Raw genomic sequence first — 23,801 nt, forward strand, 5'->3', positions numbered from 1 at the left:
TGGCACAGGCTAATGATATTCTGTCGGTCCAACATACAGGCTACTTCTAGTCTCCAAATTCAATTTCGGAAAAACCATCACTCAACCATGGAATTTAATTGTCAGTTTGTCACTATATCTATATAAATCAAGTAAGTAACCTCCACTCTGCAGACTTAGAAACTTGTTCGATTCCACTCACTATACACAACACCAATGACAGAAATCATCAACAAAAAATCTAACCAAGGACTTGTTTTCACTCGACCGTGAGTCGCATCATCAACCAGAAGTGATGTGATACAGACTGACAAAATATTGACCAGAAACCACATTCAGAAGGAAGATTTCAGTGGCGTAATGTACAACCTCCTGGAACACGGGAGAGGCAAATATAGGAACCTCCTGTAACTGGGCCTGCCAACTGTGGTAAAACTTTCATGTTAAGACCTTTGTCATTGATATATAAGACTTTCCAGAATCCGGCTTCAGCAATGTTCGCCTGGGTGGTAGTGGATGCGGCTGAAGTTATCATGCCCAAAGATTTCCGATGGAGCACCCAGTTTAATAATTTTGACTTGAATTTCTAAATGGAATGGGTTTGAAAACTACAGGCAACCAATAAGCAGAAAAGTTGCCAGGTACACTTGTAAATGTTTCTAACTTTGCTCTTTCATTTTCTATATTTACATGTCATTTCATGGGTTGACTTTTTACTCCTTTTAGAAGGTGACCAAGTTCATCTTCCTGCGCCAAAGAGTCACTTTTCACAGGATGTATGTTTGACATCTGACGCGCCTATCTTTTGTACCTCCAACCATCAGATAGTACACATCAAAGCAGGATCAGTAGATGATAGAGAAACGGAAATGATGGCTGTTAGGTAGCGGTCATTCCACTTCTTTAACCAAATTCCCAGAGAAGAACAAAAAGAACTGCCTTCTTGTCCCCGCTGTTTTGCTGACTTTGTTTTGTCTAGTAAACTATCAACTTGAACAGTGATTTCCACGTAGTGCATATACTTATACTTAAGTATTTTAAATATGTCACAGTTTCTCATCTGTATTTTCTCTATTATTTCATGACAAAAGCAAAACATTTTATTATAACTTGTATTTTCAATTTAAAGTAACTGCAAGAACATACACATATGCAGTTATTAGACCTATGAATTTCAACAATATGATAAAAAAAATCTATACCTCTGCTTGCCACAGTACTATGAATGTAAAAATTTGCAGTTTAAAACTAGCAAAGCAGAAACTCATGCAAACAAATTCCACTTGTACAGTTTGTCTTTCATTATAAATCTTAAGTGACAATGTGCACTCTTTGACTAACTTGCCTGTTAACACAATGTGTTAATTCGTTTGAAATCCATACACCCCCTGTGCATGTGGAAGACATCACCTTAATCTTTTACACAGGGAGTGTGAATTTCAAACAGGGAGTTACCTGAATTAAAATGAGTGACTCCATTTGAAATCTACACCTTATCTGTGACACTTTTATTTGATTTCTGGAAAATTTCTGGCCAAAATCAAAATTCTATTATTTTCCATAGTTTTGTCACATTGTTTTTATTCCATGAATTTCCTATATAACTCTATTGGTACCCAAGACCCTCCATCGGGTCCATAAAACGACTGGTTAATGTAGACTACACCATTATTAATCAACTCCAAACACAGACCCTCCAAATCTGTAGCGAGTTTCCCTTCCACTTCCCTTAAATTTATAAGAAATTCATTTTTACAGGTGAGGTGAGTTTTGGAAGGGCCTTTACCAACCAAATCAAACAGTCTATAATTGAAGACAGAGATAAAAAGACTAATTTGCATCTGACGTCACTGTCAATCAAATTCCCTACAATCCTTGATTGGTTAATAACGCGTAAAAGGAAGGTAAATTTATCTGGTGCCGATCGGAGAAAAAGAATAGCACAAAATGACGAAAAACTACGTACTTTTACAAGGCAAAAAGCAATATTTCTAGGCATTGTTGACATGGTGCCTTCGCAAAAGAAAGTTTCCTACTATAAAGACCTAACTTTTGAGATAGTTTGTATGTTTGAAGGTGCAAAATTAACAATAAGGTGCCCGTTTTTATCGCTGCGTTCATCAACTCACATCATCTAACACTTGTAAACAAACCGTGGTCGAGTTTGATTGACGGATGACGTCAGACGCAAACTAGTCTTTTTATCTCTGTCTTCCAGTATAGGTTAGGAGATGGGTTAGTAAATTTACCAAGAGATGGAACCGAGACTGTAGGACAGTCTGTGGGCATCCATGTATTATGCTACAACATTTACCATAATCTGTAAAGCACATGACCTGCAAACAGAATTCCAAGGTTCTGTTTCATGATCTCCACTGGCTGATGATTCAGATTCCATCTCGTTGAGTTCAACAAATGCTAATGGATAATCTAACAACTCCAACAAACTGAAATTCAATGGAAAATATACAAAACATGTCAGTTAAGGATTATTGTAACTGCCACAATAGGCCGGCGGGCGATCGGCAGGTCATCCTGACACTGCACTTGCTAATAGTTTGGTTTGCCTGTCAACTTGTTGCATTGATATGAAGCATAATCCCAGTATATATATTTGCCATATTATAAGTTAAATTGTTTGCAAACAAGCAGTTTGTTTTCAGCTGCACCCAACTTGTTTTTACCTATATGTTTGGCAGTAGTAGCATAATCCCAGTGTACATGCCCTTATTTACCATATTACGCCCAAGTTGTTTACAAACAAGCAACTTGTTTTCAGCTGCACCCGATTTGTTTTTACCTACGTTTGGCAGCGGTGGCGTCATCCGCCTTCGCATATGGACATTATTCTCAAAACGAGCAATGTAATTTAAAGCATGATATTTTTGTAGCATTCAAATTTTGGCATTTTGGAACGAATTAAGTCAGAGTATCCATGTTTCTGCAACATTTTTGTGAATTTGTCCCAGGGGATTCATACAATTCCTTAAAGGATTTAAAGAAGAAAAAAACATTTGCGTGCATAAAAATTTCACTTATAACTGCACTCGTACATTTTCCATACATGCAAATATTTCATGCACTTTTATTCAGCCATGATAAGATCAAGCACTGGCCAGATAAGTGAAAAATCGGGATAAGTGAATTATGTGTAACGCTGCATTGAATGTCTGAAGTGCTAACATTGGGACAACTTGGGAAATAAGAACAGCGAGACGGAAATTTGTTAATGAACGAATCTATATTAGCCAAAACAAAGTACTTACAATCTCATGATTTCAATTCTTGTGCCATCAGCTGGGTTTACTTCCTGTTAAATATATAAGCAGACACAAAGATGTCACGGTATGAATGCTATCCACTGCTAATGACCAATTGCTAATTTATAAAGTAAGTTAAAGTCTCATGTGCTTGGCATTTGGGTCAGACTCCCCTGAATTACAGTTGTTTACATTTTGAGATTGTGCACAGCTTAAACACAGAAGTGAGGTTCTGATTAGCTGATTCAATCATCTGACAATCATAACAACAGACCGATATTAAATCCGATTGGCTGATTACGCTGGTCGTTGCAGATCGGCGTGTTTGAAGTGAACACAGAGCTCCACGCATGTCGCTCATTAACAGGGCACTTGTGTCAATCTGAGCAAGGGACTGCCATTCTTCTTTGAAACCAAGTGTAACTTCTTGTAGATGGAGGGGGATGTCACCACTCCCCCCGCACACTAGTCTGTAGTAAATTTTCTCCTTTTCTAACCTAAACTTCACTTACCAAGTCATTTGCTTCATCCAATTCCCTACTCTGCTGAATAAGAAACACAAATGGAGCCACAAATTCTAGCAGGGCAGACATAGTCTCCTCGATACGTAGATAATCTGAATCTTGCACCATCAGTCTCTTCTCATCCTGATCGGCAGTACTTTCTTGCTTAGGGAACTTTAGTGTTCTTACATGGGCATAGAGTGTGTCCAGGGTCTGACTGAAGAACAGATTTTTGGAGATCCCGATTCTCTGGAGAACTGTAGGGACAAAGAAAATATCCATGTATCCGTGGATGGTGAAATGAAGTAATATACAAATACAACATGTTTTGAGGGGAAGTAGTCAAAACTACTGGTCCCGAGGTGTTGGATGATTTGACTACTTCCCGACGCGTCAGCGGAGGGAAGTAGTCAAATCATCCAACACCAAGGGTCCAGTAGTTTTGACTACTTTCCCGAAATAAAACATGTTGTATTTGTTTTACTATACCTCATAAATATTTTCACTCACGGTAAAATCGTAAACAAAAGTCAACACACGTACACACACCAGTCAACGTGCCGGCCAGCATGGTAAATAAGCTTAATATTTTGCTTACCTGATTTTATTGGAGGATTTCTGTTCAATCAATTTACATTTTGACCTATATTATTCTAATTTTCTTTTTAACATTCCATAAATAGCATTTTGTTTCATAAAATGTCAAATTCGCGTGTTATTATCCATCGGTAATCTCGGCAAAATAACTGCAGCAGACGCCATTTTCACGATAAACGCGTCTGCAGAATTGCCGTTGAGTATCATAATGCTACGTGTGAAGGAACGGTGACACGCGGGTCGAGACACCGTGTGGTAGTAGTGCGGAAGTTTTACTACTTCCCGCGTGCGCGTAATTGCACAGGCGCGGGAAGTAGTCAAAAAATACCGTACTCGGACGCTGGCATTATTAACCAATAAGATGTCTGGATTACCTAATAAATATTTATGAGGTATAGTAATACAGTTTCTAGCATGATTTTGCAACCAAAATCTTCCACAGAGCCACTATGAAGTGAAGTCTTTAATTTGCAATGTTGCTTTGGTGAATTGCATCCTTAGAAACTTCTGTATTTATGGAAGTATTTGCAATGTAACATGTGTTGAATATTTTATTCCCGATTTGTTTGGAAGTTGCATTTTTTTTGTTAGATAAGCAAAGTGGTAAATCCATTCAAACAGAAGTAATCGGGCCTTCTAAATATTTTTTATACATGTGATATTATTAGTTATTAGGTGAAACAGAGATATGGTACGGGAAATTATCTTGTGCGAAGTGTCATACTGGGTGAAGCCAAAGGCTGAACCCAGTATGACACTGAGCACTCATTCTAAATTCTAAATGACACTCATTCTAAATTCTAAATATTGAAATAATTAAATTTTTAGACATTTTACTTATTGCAAAATAGCAAAAATTAGATGACTGTTCCGCGTATTATGTATCGCATGCATTTTACACGCCCGGGTTACACGAATTGCCTTCACGCCCGTACCTCGTTGTATAATTATGTGTATCTTGCTTGCGCATTACGCTCTCTCTGACTAGATATAAAGCGTAAATACACACTCACTGACTAGATACAAAATATATCCGGTCAGCGGTGTTCTTTCCCTTATCTGATCCACCCAAGCCAAAAGAGGCAATTTTCAAAATTGAGAAATTTTACCTTCATCAACTTGCAATTGCACACCAAACCAATTAGTGCGCTATTGCTGAAATCATTACATGCCCAACATACTTGGTTCCAAAGTGCAAATTTCCATGTACTTTTATTTGGAGTTTTTCGGTCCCTATTTTTATATCCACAACTATTCCCCTTAGCCTGGTTGGAACACATCCTGTCACATATTATGCATGTTCACACACAGGGTGTTATTAGCTAGCCACCCATCCACCCATCATTTTAGACAGGCAGCTTACTCCGGAGACAGACAAAATTAATGCCTGTGACATATATGCTAAATTCTCAAAGTAATAATGCTTGAATAGTTTTGAGAACTCAAGAAAAGACCAGACTAATAAATCAAGGCTATAGCAATATCTATCTGAACTAACTGAACCCCAGAAGAGACAGAGGTCTGGTTTATAATGTTTTCAGGGTCAAAGTTTGGACAGGGCAATCTAGGGGGAAATGAAGTGTACAAATCTGAGCTAAGACCCTGTTCATACATACCAGTTTGTAGTGGTTTCAAGAAGTCCCTGTAGACTGAATCATCCAGGAACCTATCCACCTGCTCTAGTAAGCCCAGCATCATCTCCTTAGGTTTACCTACCTGTAAACACAAAGAATGAAGAATAAATAAATACGAATAAATACCACACAAAAAGAAATCCATATATTTAAAGAATGTCTCCGGCAATCACAACATTTATACCTTATATGATAGAAAATTAATTATCAAGCACGAATCATGTGGTTTTATTTGAAACTAATAACTCATATTGATCATAAAAACAAATTATAATACAGCCGTCTCTCAACACACGATATTCAAAATTCCCGGGTGCCGAAATTGTCCAGTGCAATGACGTCCCAGTAATACAATGAAGGCTGACAACAATTGAGTACAAGTAACCATGACATCATTCCACTAGACAATTTCGACGCGGGAATTTTGAATATCGCGTGTTGAGAGCCGGCTGTTTTTATTCGTTTTTATGGTCAATATGAGTTTGTTTGAAATAAAACCATGTGATTCTTATCAGGCATAATGTTGTGGTTGCCGGAGACTTCCTTTAAATGTCTCTCCTCAGATAATGGAGAAATACAGCACTAGTTTTTGGAATTAAAACAAAAAAATTCTTTTAACATGTAACAGATGAAACAGCTCAATCATTATCCTTCAGGCGAGTCGGAGCCTTCAGGTCATAATTTCCCAGTTTTGGTGGGTTTTTTTCAACAATTACAAATCAACTGCTCAGTGCCAGAAGTGGGTAAATTGCACTTAACTGCAGTGAGCAGTCAAAATATTTTATTCCCATTCTCTTCTCTCTGCCACTTAAAGAGTGACACAGGATTTATGGGGATGAAAATTGCACTATATAGATAGGGTCTTATTATACCAAGCTAAATTAAACCTACCTCTGCAAGCCTGTTAACAATCTTGACACAATTGATGTAGACCTCATCATTCTTCTCGGATGTAGTCAGATGTGGGCTTAGGACTGGAAGAAGATCCCAGCCTAATATCTCTGCCAAACCCTACAAGAAAAACAAACAAAGAGTATAATATGTGGCCTAATCCCACAAAATGAGCAAAGTGGCACATGTAGTTTGAGACCTCCTGGCTGCTGAGTTGATATTCTTTGTTTGATGCACACATATGTACAGGCCAGTAGTATGTCCTTTAATGCCCTCTTGTGCATGTTGAAGATGTGCCCTATTCACAAAGGACATACTTCTGGCATGTACGGCAGGTGTAATGTGCATCAAACAAAGAACAGTAATTCAGTAGTTAGGGGTTTCAAAACTACCCACTTGCGACTTTACACTGATTTCGTGGGAGCAGGTCACATATATCCGAGTTGGAATTTTTGGTGCAAGTTATCCGAGAATCATTACTTAATATATTTTACAAGCCTTGCCCTGTCCTAGTTTGCATGAAAACTTTGCCTGAATAGTTCAATGGCACCAATGATTTCATGACAAACTTGGTCCCTAGCCACAAAATCCATTTACAAGAGGCTAGAGTTCTGTTCAATATTAAAGCTATAGTTTAATATATTTTCAATAAATATCATTGTTACACACACAACTGTTTGGAGACTATTCAAAACGAAATTAAGAGCTTATTTCGCACTCCACTTTGACTTGATCCCTAGCGATACTTGTCACTCTGGTATCCGGATACCCGCCCTTAAATTACATGGGTACCCAAGCACAAATTGACCCAAAAATCTCAGCCTTACACAAAACCCATTTTTAAGCCTGTTTTCTATACCTTATACAAATCTGAGCAGATGATTTCTTGTAATAAAGCTGCTTCTCCATTTTCAAGTCCCGTTTGGGCTGCAGTGATAAAAACACCAGTGTCTGCATGCTTCAGTTGTGATGCTGATCGTCCCATCTGAAGGAAAAGTGTACAAATAAGAAATGAATAATAATGTATAAGAATAAGCACTTGCAATAGCATAGAACATATATTTATACAAGTGTTACAAAAAAAAAAAAAAAACAATCTTTATTAAATATTGAATCCAAGCCTGGAAAGAAGCAGACTGGAACTAGAGTCAACAGACGCTGATACAAGCCGCAATTTGACCCCTATAACTTGACCCCTGGGTTACGGATGGGGTCAACTGCTCTTGCATTGTGCTTAGGAGGTCATAAGAAATATTCCTGGTGAATTTGAGCTTAATCGGAACTTATACATGGATTTTGATTTTTGAAAATTTTGATTGACCTTTTGACCCCTTAATGACCTTTGACCTCAATGAAAAAAAAAACCTTGTGTACACCGACAAAATGCATTGTTCCAATTTTAATTAAAAATTCTAACATGTTTAGTTCTTGAGATAAAAATTCTTGAAGTTATTCAGCTAAAAACAGGAAGTGACCCCTTAATGACCTTTGACCCCAAAATAAAAATACCATGCATACATCAGGGAACACTTATTCATGTATGTTGGTTATATTATTCTGGTCTGTTTACATTTTGAGATAAAAATTTTTAAACATTTTTGATAATTTTCGCTTTTTGACGGAAGTAACCCCTTAATGACCTTTGAGCCCAAAACTGTAGGCATCCTAAAGACCCTGGCTAGTAGCAATGCATGTGTGCTAATGTCGACTCTCTGCTATATAATTTGTAAAGACAGTGATTTTTTGAATATTTTTAAAATTTTTCAGACTTTCACCGGAAATGACCCCTTAATGACATTTGACCTCAAGTCTTTTTAGGAAGTTTTAAGCACTGCCACATGTTGATTCATATGCATGAGTCACATGATCATTGCATGTAATTTGTGGAAGGAGTAGCATTTTTTTGTGAAATCACATTTTTGACCATTATAGCTAGGTCAAAGGTCACAGCGAGGTCAAAGTCAAATGGAAGGTTTGGCCTAGCCCAGTGGTCATTTGGGTCAACTTTGGTTGAAATCTGTCAATCCTCTTGCGGAGCTACATGCAGTTGATTGCGGTTGCCAGGAGAAAGAAGAGACTAGATCTGGTCGCAGATCTGGACCTAGCCGGGCCGGAAATGCCAGTCTTAACTTAAGTTTGACCTTTGTCCGGCTATTATGGACATCTCACACCATTAATGATGCATCACTGTAGCATGTAGGGGCTTTATCCGTCTTCCATAGGCTGAGATACAGCTACTTTTCCGTAATTTTAAACATTTTTTGCAAATTTGACGTTTTGACCTCCTTAATGACCTTTGACCCCAATACAAAAAAAACCTCATATACACCGCTAAAATGCATTGTTACAGTTTAAATTTAAAAAATCTACTATGCTTAGTTATGGAGATAAAAATTCTTGAAGTTATTTACCTTAAAACCGGAAATGACGTCTAAAGGACCTTTAACCAAAAAAATAAAAATACCGTGCATACATCGGGTAACACTAATGCATATATGAAGTTTATGTCACTCTGGTCTGGTTACGTTTTGAGATTTAAAAAATGAACATATTTGATGATTTTTGGTTTTTGACGGAAGCGACCCTTAATGACCTTTGACCCCAAAACTGTAGACACCCCAAAGACCCTGGTTAGTAGCAATGCATGTGTGCTAATGACAATACTCTGCTATGTAATTTGTAAAAACAGTGATTTTTTGAATATTTTTAGCTTTCAGACCGGAAATGACCCCCTTAATGACCTTTGACCCAAATTCTGTGAATAATTTATAGGCACTGGATATAGCCGATGCATATGTGTAAGTGACATCATCGTACTATGTTATCTGTGGCAGAAGAAGCATTTTGAAGATATTTGGTTTTATACCGGAAATGACCCCTTAATGACCTTGACCCCAAATTTGTGAATATCCTATAGACACTGGATATAGCCGATGCATATGTGCAAGTGACGTCATTGTAGGATGTAACATGTAGGAGAAGAAGCATTTTGAAATTTGTTGCCAGAAGAAAGAAAGAAAGAAAGAAGAAGAAAGATCCGATAGCATCACAAGACCTAGCCGGTGTCCCGGCTAGGTAAAGAAAGAAAGAAGAACTAGTGGCAAATGGTGGTCATAGACCACAAACCTAGCTGGGCATGTTGGTGTTGTGGAGGTTTTTGACCCCTACAAAATGTTCCAAAATTGTTCCCCTGGTCATGAGGTTTGTTGTCACTGTGTCTGAGTCCCGTACTCCTTACAGATGTCCAGAAAATGCAATTTTAAGATTGACCCCAGATGACCTTTGACCTGACCCCTGCAATATGTGGCAAAAATGTTCCCCTGGTCATCAAGTTTGTTATCACCGAGTTTGAGCCCGTACCCCTTACAGATGTCCAGAAAATATGTTTCTAAGATTTGACCTCTGTATGACCTTTGACCTGACTCCTGCAAATGTTCCCCTGGTCATGAGATTTCTTGTCACTGAGTTTGAGCCCCATACCCCTTACAGATATCCAGAAAATGAAATTATAAGATTTGACCCCAGATAACCTTTGACCTGACCCCTGCAAAGTGTTCCAAAATGTTTCCCAGATCATAAGTTTGTTGTCACCAAGTTTGAACCCCGAACCACTTACAGATGTCCATGAAATGTATTTCTAAAATTTGACCTCTGCATGACCTTTGACCTGACCCCTGCAAAATGTTCCCCTGGTCATGAGATTTGTTGTCACTGAGTTTAAGCCACATACCCCTTACAGATGTCCAGATAATGCAATTGTAAGATTTTACGCCCTTAATGACCTTTGACCCCAATTCTGTGTGCAAGTGATGGGCACTGGGTAAAGCCGATGCACATGTGTAAGTGACGTCATTGTGCTATGTAATATGTGGCAGAAGAAGCATTTTGAAGGTATTTGGCTATATACCAAAAATGCCCCTTTAATGACCTTTGATCCCAATTCTGTTTGCACCCTATGGGCACTGGATATAGCCGATACATATGTGCAAGTTACGTAATTGTAGGGTGTAACATGTAGGAGGAGAAGCATTTTGAAATTTGTTGCCAGAAGAAGAAGAAGAAAGAAGAATCGGATAGCAAAACAGTACCTAGCTCGGGGGGTTGAAAACCCCCCAGCTAGGTAAAAAGAAACTAGTGGCAAATGGTGGTCATAGACCACAAACCTAGCTGGGGCATGTTGGTGTTGTGGAGGTATCTGACCCCTACAAAATGTTCCAAAAATGCTCCCTGGTCACGGGGTTTGTTTTCACCGAGTTTGAGTCCCGTACTCTAACAGATGTCCAAAAATTCAATTCTAAGATTTGACCCCAGATGACCTTTTGACCTGACCTATGCATGATGTTCCATAATGTTCCCTGGTCTTGAGGTTTGTTGTCACCATGTTTGAGCCCTGTACCTCTTACAGATATCCAGAAAATGAAATTCTGATTTGACCCCAGATGACCTTTGACATTAAGTTTGTTGTTGTGGAGTTTGAGTCCCGTACACCTAACAGATGTCCAGAAAATGCATTTAGAAAATTTGACCTCTACATGACCTTTGACCTGACCCCTGCAAAATGTTCCCTGGTCATGAGATTTGTTGTCACTGAGTTTGAGCCCCATACCCCTTGCAGATATCCAGAAAATGAAGTTATAAAGATTTGACCCCAGATAACCTTTGACCTGACCCCTGCAAAGTGTTCCAACATGTTCCCCTGATCATTAAGTTTGTTGTCACCAAGTTTGAGCCCGTACCCCTTACAGATGTCCAGGAAATGCGTTTCTAAAATTTGACCTCTGCATGACCTTTGACCTGACCCCCGCAAAATGTTCCCCTGGTCATGAGATTTATTGTATCGAGTTTGAGCCCCATACTCCTTACAGATGTCCAGATAGTGCAATTGTAACATTTTACCCCCTTAATGACCTTTGACCCCAATTCTGTGTGCAAGGTATGGGCACTGGGTAAAGCCGATGCACATGTGTAAGTGACGTCATTGTGCTATGTAATATGTGGCAGAAGAAGCATTTTAAAGATATTTGGTTATATACCGAAAATGCCCCTTTAATGACCTTTGATCCCAATTCTGTTTGCACCATATGGGCACTGGATATAGGCGGTACATATGTGCAAGTTACGTAATTGTAGGGCGTAACATGTAGGAGGAGAAGCATTTCGAAGTTTGTTGCCAGAAGAAGAAGAAGAAAGAAGAATCGAGAGCATTACAGTACCTAGCTGGGGGTGTAAACCCCCAGCTAGGTAACTAGAGTCAACAGACGCTGAATACAAGCCGCAATTTGACCCCTGGGTCACGGATGGGGTCAACTGCTCTTGCATTGTGCTTAGGATGTCATAAGAAATATTCCTGGTCAATTTCAGCTTAATCGGAACTTATACATGGATTTTGATTTTTTTAAATTTTTGATTGACCTTTTGACCCCCTTAATGACCTTTGACCTCAATGGAAAAAAAACCCTATGTACACCGACAAAATGCATTGTTCTAATTTTAATTAAAAAATTTTAACATGTTTAGTTCTGGAGATAAAAATTCTTGAAGTTATTCAGCTAAAAACAGGAAGTGACCCCTTAATGACCTCTGACCCCCAAAATAAAAATACCATGCATACATCAGGGAACACTGATTCATGTATGATGGTTATATTATTCTGGTCTGTTTATCTTTTGAGATAAAATTTTTTTGAACATTTTTGATAATTTTGGTTTTTGACCGGAAGTGACCCCTTAATGACCTTTGACCCCAAAACTGTAGGCATCCTAGAGACCCTGGCTAGTAGCGATCCATGTGTGCTAATGGCGACTCTCTGCTATGTAATTTGTAAAGACAGTGATTTTTTGAATATTTTTTAGACTTTGACCGGAAATGACCCCTTAATGACCTTTGACCCCTTATCTGAGCACACCCTATAGACACCGACTAAAGTCGAGTCACATGATATAACCATGTTCTCATCGCATGAAATTTGTGGAAGGAGTAGCATTTTTTGTGAAATCACATTTTTGACCGTTATAGCTAGGTCAAAGGTCACAGCAAGGTCAAAGTCAAATGGAAGGTTTGGCCTAGTCCAGTGGTCATTTGGCTCAAGTATGGTTGAAATCTGTCGAAGCATAAGAGAGTTGGGGCGAAACGTGGCAAGTCACGCAAAATGTCACGAGGTTGCCAGAAGAAGAAGAAGAAGAAAGAATTGAGAAGAGACAGAACAAGCCGACATTCGTCGTCGGCTTGTAACTAGAGTCAACAGACGCTGATACAAGCCGCAATTTGACCCCTATAACTTGACCCCTGGATTACGGATGGGGTCAACTGCTCTTGCATTGTGCTTAGGAGGTCATAAGAAATATTCCTGGTGAATTTCAGCTTAATCGGAACTTATACATGGATTTTGATTTTTGAAAATTTTGATTGACATTTTGACCCCTTAATGACCTTTGACCTCAATGAAAAAAAAACCTTGTATACACCGACAAAATGCATTGTTCCAATTTTAATTAAAACATTCTAACATGTTTAGTTCTCAAGATAAAAATTCTTGAAGTTATTCAGCTAAAAACAAGAAGTGACCCCTTAATTACCTTTGACCCCCAAATTAAAAATACCATGCATACATCAGGGAACACTTATTCATGTATGTTGGTTATATTATTCTGGTCTGTTTACATTTTGAGATAAAATTTTTTTAAACATTTTTGATAATTTTCGTTTTTGACCGAAGTAACCCCTTAATGACCTTTGAGCCCAAAACTGTAGGCATCCTAAAGACCCTGGCTAGTAGCAATGCATGTGTGCTAATGGCGACTCTCTGCTATATAATTTGTAAAGACAGTGATTTTTTGAATATTTTTTACAAATTTTTCAGACTTTCACCGGAAATGACCCCTTAATGACCTTTGACCTCAATCTTTTTAGGAAGTTTTAAGCACTGCCACATGTTGATTCATATGCATGAGTCACATGATCATTGCATGTAATTTGTGGAAGGAGTAGCATTTTTGTGAAATCACATTTTTGACCATTATAGCTAGGTCAAAGGTCACAGCGAGGTCAAAGTCAAATGGAAGGTTTGGCCTAGCCCAATGGACATTTGGGTCAACGTTGGTTGAAATCTGTCAAGCCCTTGCAGAGCTACATGCAGTTGATTGCGGTTGCCAGAAGAAAGAAAGAAAGAAAGAAGAACTAGATCTGGCTACAGATCTGGACCTAGCCGGGGCCGGAAATGCCAGTCTTAAAGTTTGACCTTTGACCGGCTATTATTTGATGTCAGTGATTGATATTATGGACATTTCACACCATTAATGGTGCATCACTGTAGCATGTAGGGGCTTTATCCGTCTTCCATAGGCTGAGATACAGCTACTTTTCCGTAATTTTAAACATTTTTTTGCAAATTTGATGTTTTGACCTTCTTAATGACCTTTGACCCCAATATAAAAAAAACCTCATCTACACCGAGAAAATGCATTGTTACAATTTAAATTTTAAAAATCTACTATGCTTAGTTATGGAGATAAAAATTCTTGAAGTTATTTAGCTTCAAACCGGAAATGACGTCTAAATGACCTTTGACCAAACTAATAAAAATACCGTGCATACATCGAGTAACACTAATGCATATATGAAGTTTATGTCACTCTGGTCTGGTTAAGTTTTGAGATAAAAAAAAAATGAACATATTTGACGATTTTTGGTTTTTGACCGGAAGCGACCCCTTAATGACCTTTGACCCCGAAACTGTAGACACCCCAAAGACCCTGGTTAGTAGCAATGCGTGTGTGCTAATGACAACACTCTGCTATGTATTTTGTAAAAACAGTGATTTTTTGAATATTTTTAGCTTTCAGACCGGAAATGACCCCTTTAATGACCTTTGACCCCTTATCTGTGAACACCCTATAGACACCGTTCAAAGTCAAGTCACATGTCCTAAGCATGTTACCATCACATGTAATTTGTATAAGAAGAAGCATTTTGAACATATTTGGTTTTATACCGAAATGACCCTTAATGACCTTTGACCCCAAATCTGTGAACACCCTATAGACACTGGATATAGCCGATGCATATGTGCAAGTGACGTCATTGTAGGATGTAACATGTAAGAGAAGAAACATTTTGAAATTTGTTGCCAGAAGAAGAAAGAAGAAGAAAGATCCGATAGCATCACAAGACCTAGCCGGTGTCCCGGCTAGGTAAAGAAAGAAGAATTGAGAAGAGACAGAACAAGCCGACATTCGTCGTCGGCTTGTAAGTCGTCGGCTTGTAACAAGGAGCAATTTGTTTTTGAACATTGCTCCTGGTTCACTAGGATTTTATAAGCACAGGAGCAGGAGAAACAGGATTTACTATTTTCCAAATAGTATTCCAATAGTATTTTCAAATAGTATTTTCAAATGTGCCCGACTCTTTCATTGAGTTTTACAGGAGTAAAGGTGTTATCCCCAATAGCTGTGTTCTTAGCCAGTTAGTGAGGAATGTGTTTACAAAGAGTTATCTAGTCTTAATATGCACAAAGGAGCCGGGCTAGATGATATTGCTCCTAAATTCCTGAAAGATGGGGCTTACCAACTCACTCCTTTAATTACTCATATTGTCAACCTAATCTCGGGTACTTTTCCGGACGATTGAAGTCTGCCAAGATCATCCCTTTGTTTAAAAAGAAAAGCAGGCTTGATGTAGGGAATTATCGTCCAGTGAGCATATTGAGTTGTGTTTCCAAAATCCTTGAAAAAAGTGTTTACGTCCAAGTTGAAGAATATCTCTGTTCAGCAAATTTATTATATCAATAGCAATCTGGTTTTCGCTCAGGGTACTCAACCGAATCTTGTCTAATTTACTTGACTGATTTTGTTAGGTCTCAAATTTCTGAGGGAAAAATAGTAGGGATGCTATTGCTGGACGTACAAAAAGCGTTCGATAGCGTTAATCATGATTCATCGTATCCTGTGTAAGAAACTTCAGGCTATGGGAATTGACCCCACTTGGTTCATTTCTTATTTATCAAACAGGCAGCAGCTTGTGTGCATCGATGGTATTAATTCCAGTCTTAGGCAGCTCTCCTGTGGTGTTCCACAGGGGAGTTTGCTGGGACCATTGCTTTATCTCTGCTATAGCAATGACATGGAAACATCGGTGCACAATAAGCTTCTTTTGTACGCCGATGATAGTGTCATCATTTCATCCCATAAGGACCCTGAGGTCATTTCTCAAAGCCTGAGTTCTGATTTGCAATAACTGGTTGATCAATAACAAGTTGTCTCTTCATGTGGGAAAAAACTGAGTGTATTCTATTTGGGACCAGATCAAAATTGGGCAAGGTCGGTGATTTTCAGATTTCCTACAATAATCAAACTATCAAAGCTCAAACGTCCATCAAATACTTGGGAGTGACGAGTTCAGTTGACCAAAATGGTATCTCCTGCCTCCTGGTCACCTCAGATATGACATCAGTATCAAGCTGCTTATTAAATATTCATGAAACCGACCATGTGGTCACAATCGGTGGATCGGATTGGTTCAAATCAACGCCACGTTTTTGACCTTACAGGGCCAGGGGTCAGAGATATGCATATGTATGAAAACAGCGATGCGGATATAGTATCATCACCGGGACTGAGAAATGCGACATTTTCGATGTTTGTACCGGGGAATTTCAGACACGGAGACGCCGCTGAGATTTCTACAAATTCGTCCAAAGGTAACCAAAGGGTTCGGGATCGCATTTTTAACTATCACTTAAATGTTTCGGAATTGAGGTCGGCTAAAAAGTAGACCATTTCGGGGACTGTAATTTGTGTAGATGTCACATTTTGAACAGTGAGCGATAAGTGACCAATTTGACGTTCAGCACAAGTGTTTATCCTTACTCAGGGTAGACTACAACTGGGTTACTGGCTAGGCTCTGCCTACAAGCGGCTAGGGGACGCAGGGGTAACCTTGTCAATCATTGGTTATTCTATTGTCCACCAAAGTTAAGCTTATGACATCACCAATCCATGATCAACCCAATCGATAGGCAATTATCCGGTTAGAGGACCACTACATGCGAAATTGACCAAGTTTCACGTGTGCGCACACAAGTCTTGCATGGAATAAAAGTTTAAAATATTACAATTTGAAACGAAATAAAAATCGATAATAATAATGAAAAATCATCATGTTTTTAAAACGTTTTAAACAGGTTAGGCCTATATTTTTGGGTTTTGGTTTTAGTAAAAACGTTTTAATATTATAACAAAATAAATTTCATGAAAACATTTTAAAACGTTTTGTATGGAAACACACTACAAAAATATTTTTAAATGATTTCAAAATGTTCTTGAAAAATATTTTCTGCAAACATTTTTTGCCAAATATTTTGTCACCATTTAAATAATGATATGTTTGAGAATATTTGCAATAAATTATCAAATTTTTTTTTGAATGTAATGAAAAAGTTTTATTCCCTTATATATACCTTTAACTTATATATGGTCATTTTCACGGTAAAGGTGTAACTTTTGATTTTTAGGGTCAAAAGTTCAAACCACTTAAATATGTTTCTGTTTACTGAAATCATGCATAGAAGCAACTTAAATTCAAGTAAAATAATGTTTCAAGGCTTAAACCTTTTGATTTCTAATAAAAATTTGACATTTGCATAACATTTTGGTTAAAATCTAAGAAAAAATGTATTTTACATAACCTCAGAAAATTTTGACATGAAAGCTGGAATACATGTGAAATTCCATTCCAAAGTAAGTCAACAGATATAAGTTAAATTTTATACCATGTTTTGCTATGTTTGTAATTGCAGTTTTGAAAATTTTTAACATCAAGTGTCATTTACAATGGAAATTTCCAAACCTTAAACATATTTTTTAAGTTTTAATTGGGTTCCTAAAATAATTTTAATGTCTAACTTCATGTACAAATACTACTTGATGAAAGGAACCTCCCAGCCAAGTTTCACAGAAATTGGAGTTATTTTTTAGAATTGGCAATTCAAGCGATTTGTGTTTCGGAGGCTTCAGTTAACAACACAGGTGATCATAAAAGTAAAATATTTAGCTAACTACTACAAGTTGACATAAAAAATAGGTAAAAAATATCACAATTACCAATTTTCATGCTTTGCTTCTAAGTATTGAATTTCAGTTGTGACAAAAATTAAATTATCACAGCAAGTCATTTTTTTTTGTTTCGGAGGCTTCATGTTAACAATTGTTAAACATTGCAGAAGTAGTTTTTTGAAAACAACAGTGTTGGGATCATCTAAGCTGTTATTTTCTTGTGTGTATTGAATCAATGATTCTATGCGGCAGATATTGTAGATTTATCACACATTAATTTTTTCACCCATTTGTTAAGTATGGTGTTTTTTTGTGAAGCCTCGAAACAGGCTTTTTAAGGTATCAGTATATTTTTCAAACATTAACCATAATGTCAATTTTTTTTAAATTTATGACATTCTGCACATATCAAGTAATAATTACAATGCAGATATCATTATGAAACACACCAATTTAGATATGCATAGATGATAATTAAGTTTACTGTTGTTTCGGAGGCTTCATTTGTTTCGGAGGCTTCAATTGTTAACGGAAAGTTTGTATTGGGTCCCATTTTCAAACGGTGATATATATCTCCACGATTTAAAAACATGTGACTTGAGGATCTACTTTGCTACATTTTGATAAATAGATTGGATGAGCTCTTTTATTTATATTTGCACAAGCTAGCTGAACAGTTTGTTTCGGAGGCTTCAAAAAAGTTAACGGAAAAATGGCTATTTGAAGTCAAGATTTTATAAAAATTTTAAAAGCTTGCAAATCGGCTAATTTTTGTTACCCATTTCAAGTTAAGATAACAACTGTTATAAATCAAGAAGAAGTGAAGAAATAACCAAGAATTATGAACCAAAGCTACACCCACAAAGTTTGTTAACAATTGTTAACGGAAAATGAAGCCTCGAAGCGACAAATATCGAAGTCCGGTTCTCAAAAATACAGGGCCGTTCACAATTAAATCTAATGTGGCAGTGTTTACTGAACATATGACTGTACTTTCAGGATAAGAAAAATTATCCATGAACTAACTGAAGAAAACACAGGGTTTTACAAAAATGTTACTGTTTTTTATAGTTTTTCAAAATGGCAATATTAAGTACATTTAAGCCTGCTAAAACTGAGCAGTAACTCCCAAAGCTGATTATGCTACCCAAGGTAGCTGCTAACTAGATGACTTATGTGGCCAAAAATTATGGAATTCTGTGGCTTTATTAGAACACTACGGATTAAAATGTTAAAAATCCAAAGTTACACCCTTTACCGTGAAAATGACCATATATAACCCGACATTTAAACATTTTCTGGCAACTTGATGATCTTGAACCTATTTTTATCGATATACATCGATCACTTATCGGATTAAGTATTGGACACAATAGATGAAGTATTTGATTGACAAGGTTACCCCTGCGTCCCCTAGCCGCTTGTCTCTGCCTCTGTCATGATTCATGAATTGAATCAGAGAAGATGTAAGGAAGAGGAGGGTTAACGGATTTATATACTTGAGATAATCCCGTAGGTAATCCGATTGCACCTATTCAAAGTCCTTTATTCTCAAGTAGTTAGACATCCACTTGCAGTAGCCTTTGATGTGATGTGTGAGACCGCTCACGGTCGACCGATTTTCACTCCAGAATTGGAAATATTTCGAATGTTTCTATAGAGAGTTTGATGAAAAGTATGAAACGCGTGTATTAAGGACCCCCTGCTTGGATGGGATACCACATGTGGATATAATACAAGAAAGAAATCAGGTGTTGTAAAATTTCCCCCCAAATCCGCCTTTTTTGTTAATATTATACATTTCTAAAGAAGAAATTTTTAGGATTTTTTAGAGAAGTGATGATTGTTAATCATTTCTATTTTCAAGTTTTTATGTATTTTCCGGTCATTTCCTGTAAACCTAATAAAGATATTCTGATAATTGACAACATTCTATTTCACAAATGATAGAGGCTGAAAGTGATAACAAGCGACGAAAATTGTAATTTATCATGGAACTTCAGTCATATTTTATCTGAAATCTGACTGGATGACAGGGCCTGCATGTATGATATGCATGGTACATGTACGATGACATGCAATCACTGACCTATCCCTAAAAGTAGTTGAGTGTATCACACCCGTTCCGGGTTCAAACCCCATTGTAGTATTCTATTGTTAAGCGGCTAAATAGGGTGATTCATCATTTACTTTGAATGAGCGGTCTCACACATAGTTTGTTTGAGGATAGCTGGATCAACCTCCTCTTCCTTACATCTTCTCTGATTGAATGCATTTGTCATGTTTTGTCATGTTTGTGATTGAGGTTTGAATGGTAGAGATTAATGAATGCGCTCTCGATCTATTGAATTAACTTTCCCCACTTTTTGACATGCTTGTAACTGATAAGCTTACTGCTTACATTTTAGTTACAATTAGCATAGCCTATTGTCTAGGACAAGGCGGTAAATGAAGCACATTCTCCCACTGTTCTCGTTGGATTATAATCTCCCAATCGATCCTGCGGTTGTTGATCAATAATCGTAGTAGTGTCGCTGCACGGAGCATGTGCTCTATGTGTCCAACGGAGCATGTGCTATGTATCAATGTTTAAAAAAAAGCAAATAAAAATAAATAAATAAATAAATAAATAAACAAACGGACTTTTAATAACTTTTATTAAATAAAAGAAAGAAAGAAAGCCAAGAAAAAAACCCAAATAAAAATAAATAAATAAATAAATAAACAAACGGACTTTTAATAACTTTTATTTTAAAAAAGAAAGAAAGAAAGCCAAGAAAAAAAAACCAAATAAAAATAAATAAATAAACAAACAAACGGACTTTTAATAACTTTTATTAAAATAACTCGAGACTCAATCAGTTATAATTTGATAAAATGTTTTAATAAAGTATAGGTATGCCAGGTGAATTCAAATTTGCCATCAAACTGCATCATTTTATATATCAAATTAAAGCCCTTGAGTATAGAAAGCCAACGTGCTGAAAACCTTTTTGTCATAGCACTTTCCGTAGCAAAGTTACATCTTGTCAAAGATTGACTTTCATCAAAAAGATTCTCCTAGCAAAATTCCCTAGAACAGCATTACGGGGTGTTTCTAGATCTTAGTCTCATGACGATAGCACCTTTTTTAATGGAACTGCTATCAAAATCTCTCTGAAATTCCATGTGAGTAGTCTCTCATCACCAAAGAAAATCATATATTTGGGTCAAGTGAAGTATAGACAACATATTTATGAAGGTTTCCTTCTTAAAAAGCTTCTTTTTAATTTCAATGTAAATTTGTATTGCCGGTTTAGGCCATTTTGACTGACTAACAAATGTGTTAAACGAGGTTTCCCTGTGATACCTATAAAGTATTATTAAAATAATATAAAATAATTATAAATACACGCATGTATGTGAAGCAACAGCAGCAGGACGGCAGTGTCACTGTAGTAGGCCTATAAGTACATCGATAATTCGATAGGGTGATTGAGTCATAATAATAATCCCTCTTATTATAGTCAGCGAGAACAGTGGGAGAATGTGCTTCGTCTACCGCCTTGTAGCCCAGACAGGGTCTAATTCTGCATAAAACCGGGCAACATTATTTCTATAGATCTGCTGCGCATTCAAATTGCATTGTATTGCATCGTAATTTCATTTGTGTCTATGCTAATTATGTTTACACAACATGAACTCACATGTTTTCAAGCAAATTCGCCGATAATAGGTGATCAAAAGCGATCGGAATGTTACAAAAGTACAGATCGCATTCAGCTTACTTCATATGAGATGATCTTTGGAAAAATACGGCATAATTTGTCTTGGTGTTTGCGGAATGCCATGCAGTAAAATATTAATACGTTGCGGCAATTCATGATTGACAACTAACAATCGGCGTGTCCTTCGTATCCTCCACTGTCAATTTCTTATCCTCTCACTAATCCTCACAAAAGCTTTGTGTTGAATACGTAATGTATGCCTGCCACTTCCACATACTTGTGCATAATACGGAAGGTCGATTTGTGCCCATAAATGTTTAGGCCTATGTTAAACTGTATGTTATACAAATTGTACAGCTATCATTTCTACCCTATGACGAACCGACATACCTGTAAATCAAATAGCCCACAAAAAACTGGTCATCGCTGGTATTTTTCATGAAGAAAAACGACACTTTTTTACGCCGGAACATGTCCAAAACACGTCAGCTGACGTACAAGCCTCCCCACGCATGTACATAAACAAGCCGTGTTCATTGTTTAATTGTCACCTGCAGCTGTTCGCAAGAAAACTTTCTGCATAAAATTACCTGGGGTCGTTATCAGGCCTGAGACACACTGGCGCTAGTTTGAGGACAGTCACTATGAGTTACTAATGTCAGCACATGCAGAAAATGTGTGATGGGTCGCCATTTTGTGACTCGTGCAAGCTAACACAAACAAATTATTAGACTTAATAATCTTTTCAAGTTTTAATAAAACGTGCATCTATCATGATAATATTACATTTTATTATTTTATTATTTGAATTACATAAGCTATGTCAATTTTGTGTCCATGTTAATTTTTATATGGATTTACGTGTGTTGATTTTAAACCGTTGTGAACGTGGAGGTACGCAAACTGGCAGGCGATTACCCACCATGCAATGCGAATACACGGAAACGATCCAGTTTAGGATGCATCGCAGTTCCTATTGTGTAAACTAGGCGTAAACCGCCCATCCAACCTGATCGTGTGCACAGGATTTGTGCTGGAGGCTAGTTAATGCGCACAACCAATGCGCAGAAGAAGACCTTGATACTAGGCGGAGCTTACGTTTCACAAGAATGATTGACAGCTGTGAGTAAGTGAAATTCTGTTCTGTGATTGGTACAAAAATATGGTTCTCGTATAAATGAATATATTATCCATGGCTTCAAAATTAGGAACCGTTTCTTCCACAGAGCCCTATATAGGGCTCTATGGTCTCTACTCATCATACACGACCGTAGAAGATCTGGCCAGCGACGACGCTTGCCAATCAGGCTAGCTATTTGTACGGCGTGGCCTCTCATCCTTTTTATTATCTCTGGTCTTGTCACGCTGGTAGATTAAGCCCACCTGTGATTACTGACCTGGATCTGACAGAAGATTGTGGAATTTACGATTTTCAGCAGCAGGATTTTATGAAACTGCCAATATTTGCAAGTATTCTGAAGGATCGGTAATAATTAAAATATTTTTCATGGTGTCGGTAGTGCAAGTTGAAGTTAGTGAATTTGTGGTTTTCTATGTTTATGTGCAAGAGCATGAAGAGTGTTTTCAGGAAGCGTAAATAGGCAGGCCGTTATGCTAAGCTCTCCATCTTATATGTAAGTTCGGCGACGAACTGGACACATCACACGGTAGTGTGATGTGTCCAGCCTGGATATATACGTAATGTGTGGAGGCAAATTGCAATAAGTACAATGAAATAATGAGAAGGGCGGGCTCCGGCGGGTTTCTTCTTCATCTTACGTAACAGTATTGTTCTCCAAAAAACCCGAAGCTTTGTCGTTTGGAGCTCTAGCTGAAATACAGTTTATGTAAACCTGCATTTTTTTTAGCTAGAGTATCTCGAGCTATCTCTGCCTCTGTCATGATTCATGAATTGAATGCATTTGTCATGTTTTGTCATGTTTGTGATTGAGGTTTGAATGGTAGAGATTAATGAATGCGCTCTCGATCTATTGAATTAACTTTCCCCACTTTTTGACATGCTTGTAACTAATAAGCTTACTGCTTACATTTTAGTTACAATAGCATAGCCTAACAAGTCAAGGCTTCTGAATTCTGCAACCAAAATCTTCAAACGTACCGTAATACAAATGGTGAACCCTGATACTGTACACCAAATAAAACAACACATCTGGATAAGACA

The 23,801-nt window shown here is 37.5% G+C and overlaps 1 protein-coding gene across 1 annotated transcript in view; it reads right to left on the reverse strand.

Annotated features, from left to right (window-relative positions):
- LOC140137371 (glomulin-like) overlaps positions 1-23,801 on the reverse strand; it is a 44,954-nt gene that overhangs the window by 21,041 nt on the left and 112 nt on the right. The window contains exons 2-7 of the mRNA XM_072159011.1: positions 7,724-7,849; positions 6,861-6,984; positions 5,956-6,051; positions 3,752-3,999; positions 3,246-3,289; positions 2,294-2,426 (exon numbers count right to left, since the gene is read on the reverse strand). Of these exons, the coding sequence (XP_072015112.1) occupies positions 2,294-2,426; positions 3,246-3,289; positions 3,752-3,999; positions 5,956-6,051; positions 6,861-6,984; positions 7,724-7,849 (771 nt within the window). The remainder of the gene's footprint in view (positions 1-2,293; positions 2,427-3,245; positions 3,290-3,751; positions 4,000-5,955; positions 6,052-6,860; positions 6,985-7,723; positions 7,850-23,801) is intronic.

Source organism: Amphiura filiformis, chromosome 17 (assembly GCF_039555335.1).
Source record: "Amphiura filiformis chromosome 17, Afil_fr2py, whole genome shotgun sequence".
NCBI classification, from domain to species: domain Eukaryota; kingdom Metazoa; phylum Echinodermata; class Ophiuroidea; order Amphilepidida; family Amphiuridae; genus Amphiura; species Amphiura filiformis.